This window comes from Elephantulus edwardii, unplaced genomic scaffold, assembly GCF_000299155.1.
Source record: "Elephantulus edwardii isolate Elephantulus edwardi_28Jun2011 unplaced genomic scaffold, EleEdw1.0 scaffold00196, whole genome shotgun sequence".
Lineage (NCBI taxonomy): Eukaryota > Metazoa > Chordata > Mammalia > Macroscelidea > Macroscelididae > Elephantulus > Elephantulus edwardii.
Genome location: NW_006399946.1, coordinates 5,205,750 through 5,213,782, shown reverse-complemented (window position 1 = coordinate 5,213,782; position 8,033 = coordinate 5,205,750). Strand labels below are relative to the sequence as shown.

The 8,033-nt window shown below is 41.9% G+C and overlaps 1 protein-coding gene across 1 annotated transcript in view; it reads right to left on the bottom strand.

Annotated features, from left to right (window-relative positions):
* Window positions 1-858: 858 nt before the first annotated feature.
* The window catches only part of CIDEA (cell death-inducing DFFA-like effector a), a 38,114-nt gene continuing 30,939 nt past the window's right edge, over window positions 859-8,033 (bottom strand). Inside the window, exons 4-5 of the mRNA XM_006897030.1 lie at window positions 4,325-4,506; window positions 859-1,000 (exon numbers count right to left, since the gene is read on the bottom strand). Of these exons, the coding sequence (XP_006897092.1) occupies window positions 859-1,000; window positions 4,325-4,506 (324 nt within the window). The remainder of the gene's footprint in view (window positions 1,001-4,324; window positions 4,507-8,033) is intronic.

Below are 8,033 nucleotides of genomic sequence, written 5' to 3'. Positions count from 1 at the left end.
TATCACTATCTCGTCAGAATCAAGTCATAGCCAACCCTCCTTCAGAGACTGTAAAATCATGGGACATTGCTCATCTTTCTCCTGAAGAGCAGCTGGTAAATTCAAACCACCTGCCTTTGAGTTGGCAGTGCAACTCCTTGCCCTGTTAAAAGAAAATTTGTCAAAATGAAAAAAAATAAAACCTTTCCATAAAGGAAACATCAACACCAAACTGTTTCGCTGGTGAAGTTTATCAAGTATTAAAGGGAAAAAATAAATAATATATTACACAGGCAGACATGAAAGAGAGAGAACGAATGAGTGAGTGAACTAGGAATGCTTCCTGAAGACCTCCAAAAACTCGGCTTCTTACACTTTCGACTTATAAAGGACCCACATTAAAGAACAAAACAAAACCACACACATACACATTCACTTTTGATAGCCCTTTATTTTTCTGTTACCAAGTGGAGACTTAAAAGTGTCTCAAAAGTTATATGTTAACAGAATGTTTATAGTTTAAAAGCATACATAAAAGTATTATTTGCTCTTTTGGAAAAATGAAAGAAACACAAGGAAATTGTGTGCGATTAAGAATAATTCTTGTGACTACTTTATGGCTTCTAGCCACTCCACAATGTTCCTTCTACTTTCTGACTTCGCTCCCCAGCTTCCCCCTCTTCCAGGTTCCCTGCTGAAAGTTTTCATTTCAAATGACAGGAGAAGCCCCCTTTTTTTTTCATCTGGGTGTCAGTCCTGAGCAGAAGGCTAGCAGCCTGCACACAGGCTCATGGCTAAGAATGTAAGCATTTTCAGAATTTGTTGTTTGAATGTGGACAATTGGGAGGTAATGCCATTTGTGCTCCCCACCCATCATCCTCACATGGGCTTTCCCCTGCAGTGTGATCTTGGAGCTGGGGAATCATCAGGGTCCCCTAGCATTCGCAGCACGTAGGAGCCAGTGTAGATGAGAAACTGTCCAGTCACCTGGGCAGTGTAGGACAGGAATCGCAGCACACTCCTGGGAGGAAACAAGGAGACGAATGATCAGACAGACCAAGGTTGAGCTCTGCTCCCACTGTCCTCTCTGAATACAAATACAAAGCTGCTCACAGAGCTGCAGACTCCAGACAAGCACCATTTTAATGTTCTCATGGCACGCAGGCTGCTTGGGATCTGGCTAAGGTGCCAATTCACTCATTCAACTCATTGCCATCCAGTTGCAACCAGGGAGTTTCGAAGGCTGTGAATCAGAGGGGGCTGCCCATTTACCATGGAGTACACATTGCCAAAACTGCCCTCAGACTAGTCTACCAGAGCTCCCTGACTCATTGTTGCTGTCATGGACCATTATTTGAAAACGACCCAAAGCTGGTCCTTCATCAGGTTTTCAGAGGCAGTAAGTAGCATGGAAAGAGACTGGCCACCCTTCTACCAAGGAAAAGCTGGTGGTTTCGAACCATGGGTTTTGGGATGGCAGTACATCTCCTTACCTCTAGGCCACCAGATCCCAAATGACCCTGCTGCTCTAGTGTCAGCCTTTGAGTAGCATGGTTTCTAACAGACACAAATCTAGCCTGGCTATTCATCAACCTGGAGCTCTGATGATCCACTACTGCTCAAATGTATATACTGTGTCAAGTTCTTCGGCTGCTTGGTTATAATAGCAGCCTTATTAGTTGAGTGAAGCTTGTTACTGAAATCAATAAAGTAGATGTGAAAAAAGTCAGGCTAAAGGAATGTTGGAATTCTGATCCCATAACCCAGTATGTTAAGCTCTGGGGTGCAGTCTGTGTCGTGTTGTTCAGTTAGTTAGTTAATCAGAATATCAGTTGTCTCTGGAAGTTTGAACTACCAGTGACTCCTCCAAAGAAAGACAGTCTCCTCCAGTTAAGGCTTACAGCCTGGAAACCTGGAGGAGGGTCGCTCTGAGCTGGAATCAACTTGGTGGCCGTAAGAATGAGAATGAGGGTCCTTCAAACTGTACCCTCTGTGAGAGAAAATGTAAACATGTCTTTTCATCTAAACTTGTTTGCCACCTTTAAAAAAGCTTTAACTCAAATTCTTACTCTCTCCTTAGTCTGAAAGGAAAGATTTTAGTCTGTTTTTAAAAAAAGATTTAATCGCATGTAACTAGTAATGGGGCAGCCAGTAGGTAAGCCACAGCTGATATCCACTCTGAGCACTGAAGTGCCTGGCACGAGACTGTGGGCCATGCTGTCCACTCCCAATAGTGCCTGTCGTCTGTGCCTCTGTGGGCATTACCTCCATTTTGGACCCTCAGTAAATTCTGTGGCTGTTCATCGACTGAATTTCTTGAACTCTTTCAAGAAAGATGACAAGTCAAAGTCTTGGGTGAGGCTTACATTCTTCATTAAGCTTATCTAAATTCTTGTAACATATGTCATACTTAAAAAAATCTAACAATAATACTTATTTTCTTCCACTTCTGCAACAATAATCAAGATTTAAAGACGATGTCAGCACCTGCTGTCTAAGTGTCAGTCACTAATGCTATCAGTAGAGGATGAAGGCTATACAGAAGCCAGACTGCAGAGCATAATAGAGCAGCCTCAATCATCCAGGGCAAATCTGCTGCCAAGGGCTCTCTTTGAAGTGTTAGTGAGCAAAGATGCCACTTTTGAGACTAAGGTGTCCCTGCCACAAGCCATGGTATTTTCAATTGCTTCATATGCATGCAGAGTTGGAGAACAAATAAGGAAATGGAAAGAAGAATTATGCCTTTGAATTGTGGTGTTAGTGTGAAGTATATATACTATTGGCTATCAAAAGAGCAAACAAATCTATCTTGGGAGAAATGCAGCCAGAATGCCCTTGGAAGCAAGGATTGTGAGATTTAGTCTCATATTCTTTAGGCATGTTATCAAGAGGGACCAATGCCTGAAAAAGGACATCCTGCTTGGAAAGCAGAGGATTAGCAAAAGAGAGGAAAATCTTCAATTAGATTGACACAGTGACAGCAAAAATGAGCACAGCTGAGATTGACGCTGGTGCAGGAGTGCACAGGGCTTAGTTCTCTTGCATATAGAAGTGCTGTGAGTTGGAGCTGATAGACAGATAGCATCTAACAACAACGACCAAGTCAGGGAATAGACGGTCTGTCCCTTTGGGGACAGCCGAGGCCGAAACGTGCCCTCAAAGTTCAAATGGTGCCCTCAAAGACAAGCGTTTTCAGGCAAGTACTGCCTAAAGGCATTTACAAAGAGCTGGAATATTGAGGTTACTTTTTCTATAGAACCATCAAAACTCATCTTGTGCTGCCAGCTTCTACCCTTCTATCCATTCCCACAACAGATAGTAAATTCTTTAGAGAGATGAGACTGGATTTATTAAAGAACTGGATTTAATAAAGAACTTTATTTAAAGCCAATCCAACTATGAAGAATTTGGAAGCAACCTTCTAATGTCAAAGATGATGAAATTAAAGCTCAGAGAAGTTGAGTATCCTACCAACAGTCACCTACCCAGATGGTTGTTCAAGGGCAAAGTCAGGGTCTCCTAGAGCAGGTTGTCCTGCTGAGGACTCTGTGGCAGGGACTTTTCAGCCTAGTTCTGCACCAGGGCTCGAGGAAGCCTCTCAACACCCCAGATTACTCATATGAATCTAGGGTACAAACTGGGAGTTGTTTTCTACAGGCTCCTAGTGATGCCCTGAAAAGCCTGGCACTAGCGCTGGAGGGTGGCAGTGTTGTGGTGCAGTGTGAAGAAGGAATATGTTGAAGCCACATTAGTACAAGAGCAAGTTAACAGCACTGCTGAAAACATACATGAAGAGTTCATCCAGGTGTGTGTGACTGCCTGTTGATGAGGCCAGGTATTTCATGATTGCCTACAGACGAGGCCAAGCACTTCATAACTGCCTGCCGATGAGGCCACGTACTTCATGACTGCCTGTAGACAAGGATGGGTACTTGATGAGTGCCTGCAAATGAAGCGAGGTACTTCATGACTGTCTACAGCCGAAGCCAGTCATGTCTGCCTACAGATGAGGCAGGGCACTTTCTGACTGCCTACAGACGAGGCTGGGTTATTTGTGGTCCAGCTTTATTTAACTGCTGCTGCTCACAGTTAATGCTTTAAAATGTACAGCTACAGTTCTAAGAAATTTGATTCTTCTCTTATATTTATTGTGTGGTTTTTATTTCCATTTAGTGTGTAGTAGTCATTATATTTTGGCTCAAGAGAAGACTTGTTTTTGATAGAAGTTTGTGGTATAAACTATTCTATCATGACATAAAATTGCGCATGAGAGCAAAGGTGTGAGCTGCTCTATAACCTTGCACAGTCTTAAAGTCCATGTGGTTGGCCCTGTGAAACCCCTTACCTCAGCAGAGCCTTGGCACTGGTGCACCGGATGTCATATGACACAGAATACATCTCATACATGGTGGCTTTCACATTGAGGCAGCCAATGAAGTCTTTGGGATTCAGCTTGTATAAGTCGAAGGTGATTCTTGCTATTCCTGATTTCTTTGGATGTTGGTAAACAGAAGCATACTTGCTGCCCTATTGTAATGAAGGCATAACTAGATGTTAGGAATGCTCCTACTTATAACATTCACATACCATACCTGGTAACAACTAAACTTCTAGTTAAAAGGATACTGTTTTTAGCAGTGCTTATAATACCTTGATATTCAACAGGTCCTGGGGCAGTGCAGCTGGTTCTTGGTTAATAATCTGAAAGCTGGTGGTTTCAATCAATCTAATGATGCCACGAAAGACAGTCTTGCTTATCAACATCACAGAGATTACAGCCAAGAAAAATTGATGATGGAGTTCTCTGTAACAAGCTATGTCATCAGTAATGGGCTGGTTTTGGTTCATATGTCCAAATTAGCTAACTAAAGTATCTGTTCGCGTCCTCTTTGAGATTAGTGACTCAGGATGAATCAGACCTGGATTTGGGCTTAGGATTTAGGGTAATATTCTATAAATACATGATGTTACGACTGATTTTCCTTGGTAACTTGAAACTACAATGTTGTTTGATGGATATGAATGGTTTTAAGACTACAACCCAACCATAACTTCAGAGAATCTGATTCCATTGTACAAGAGGAACTAGGAAGCAAGTACCTGAAGAAACAGGCTAACGTAAGGGATAAAACTAGACACTGTCCAGTGCGTCCCTAAACCCAAGCTCCTGCCTCTGATGGATGATGACTTCTTGGAAAAAAAAATGTCATTTGCTTACATATCCATTCTTTTTAAAAAATTAATATTTTTATCATTCATATTCATTGTGCTTCATGCATGTACATTGTGTTTTGTATAATCTTTCATTTACATTATATTTTGTTCATATGTGTTATGAGGTTTTTATCACATTTTAATCATTTAATAATGATGTTCATAAAAGCATGTAAGCCAGCTACTTCATGCCTCATGCCTTAATATCGCCCTTTTACATAGCCAATTTTTTATTTGCTCATCCCTATCAAATCAGTACTGTGAGGGAACAACATATTCCTTTTGCTGATGAATCCTCAGTTCAACTTGGAAACTTTTAGTGTTTGCATCCACAAGAAAAGTCCACTCCAGAGCAAGTTAGCAGGTTGCAACCATCTACATTAGCTCACAGCATGTATCATTATTTCACTGGATCTGTTCAACTCGTCCCCAGCCGTATGTGGCCAAGTTCAAATGGGCATCAAGCTCAGGTGTCCGCACTTCTCCCTGTGTCTCAGACCAATTGGTCTCCTCACTCAGCCCTAGCCCTCACTTGGGGCCAAATTAAGTGAACAAGTCAGTTGTCCTCATGACCCCAGGCTCCTAAAACCAATTTCTCTTCCCTGCTCATTCATATATCTTTTCATGCTAGAAGAGTGGCACTATCCATTCTCATCTACCTGAAATATCAATTTACTTTTGGGATTTGGAGAGCTAAGTGTGAAACTTTTGATAATCCCTGTTGTTGTTGTTATGTGCCGTAGAGTCATTTGCGACTCATAGCGACCCTATATATAACAGCCCTAAACTCTGTTCTCTCCTGTACCAATCTCACTATCTCTGACACACTCATCCAGATTAGCCCAGTCACCATCAATCTCTTAGAATCAATCCATCTCCTAGAGGGCCTTCCCCTCCTGAGTCTGCCCTCCACTCTCCCAAGCATGGTGTCCTTCTCCAAGGAACAGTCTCTCCTTACAACATGACCAAAGTATGTCAGACGAAGCCTCAGAATCCTTGCCTCCAAGGAGTAGCCTGGTTTAACCTTTTCCAGGATGAATCTGTTTGTTTTCTTAGCAGTCCATGGTACCCTCAATATTCTTCTCCAACACCAAAACTCAAAGGCATCAATTTTCCTTCTATCCTCCTTAGTCATTGTCCAACTCTGTGATGCATAACAAGTGATTGCAAAGACCATGGCCTGTATCAGATGCACCTTAATCTCCAGAGAGACACTGTTGCTCTTCAGTACTTTAGAGAGGTCCCTAACAGCAGACGTTCCCATCACAATGCGTCTTTTAATTTCCTGGCTGCTGGTGCCAAGACTGTTGATTGTGGAGCCAAGCAGACTAAAGCTGTGAACAATCTCAATCTCTTCACCATCCATCCTAATGCTACCAATTGGTCCAGTGTGCGAATCTTGGTCTTCTTGACATTGAGCCTCAGTCCATGTTGGAGGCTGCAGTTCTTGACCCTCAGCAGCAAGCACTTCAGGTCTTCCTCACTTTCAGCAAGCAGGGTTGTGTCATCTGCATAACGCAGATTATTGATAGATCTTTCACCAATCCTGATGCAGCATTTCTCCTCATAGAGCCCAGCCTCCCGGATGATCTGTTCTGCATACAGGTTGAAAAGGTATGGAGATAGAACACATCCCTGATGTACACCTTTCCCAATTTTGAACCATGCAGTATTTTCTTGCTCTGTTCTGACGACTGCCTCTTGGTTCAAGTATAGATTTCGCATTAGAACGATCAAGTGTTCTGGGATTCTCATTCTTCTCAGAGTCTGCCACAGTTTGTTATGGTCCACACAGTCAAACGCCTTTGCATAATCAATGAAGCACAGATAGACATTCCTCTGGTACTCCTAGATTTACAAATAACAGTGTAACCACCCCCCAATCCCACTCCCCAAAAAACCCTTCAAAAAAATAAGAACAAAGCCTAAAGAGCAGAAGCTGCTCGTGGTGCCAAAGATGAAAGACTATACTCTTCAATATGGATACATCTCAACATCAAGAAAACAAAAATCTTCACCATTGAACCAGTAGGCAACAACATGAAGATGGATAAAAGATTGAAATGAAAAATTACTTAATTTTACTTGAATCCACAAGAAACATAAATGGTAACAGCAGTCAAGAAATAAAAACACTTGTTATATTGAGAAAAAATATCTTGTGAAGGACTTCTCCAAAATACTAAGGAGTAAGAATATCAGTTTGAAGAATAAGGTGTGTGCGACCCAAACTATGTTTTTTTTTCAATTGTTTCCTATGCATCTGAAAGCTGGACAATGAATGAGGATGACAGAAGAATCAATATCTTTGAATTGTGGCTTAGAGTACTGAATATTCCATGGACTGCCAAAATAATAAATAAATCTGTCTTGGAGAGATTGCAACCAGGGTGCTACTTAGTTAGAGGTAAGGATGGCGAAACCTTGTCTCACATACTTAAGGTATGTTCTTTGGAGGAACCAATTCTTGGAGAGAGACGTCATACTGGAAAAGGTGGAGGGACAGAGAAAGAGAGGAAACCTCTCAACAAGATGGTTGACCTTGTGACTTTGACAGTAGGCTGGAGCATATTGGGGTTGGTGAGGATAGCACCTGATAAAACAAAGTTCAGATCTGCTGTTCATAGGGTCCCTATGAGTTGTAGCTGACCTGATGGCACCTAACTATCACAAGAGCCTCGGAGGTTAGAAGTGATTGACATGGTGAATGCTAAATTTATTAATGAAAATAATCTCATATAGACAGACACATGCAGACTAACAGAAAGGGCAACCTAGGTAGAACTATCAAGAATGGAAATACAAAGGAGGAGGAACAGTTGTAAGCAGACCCTAGTGAT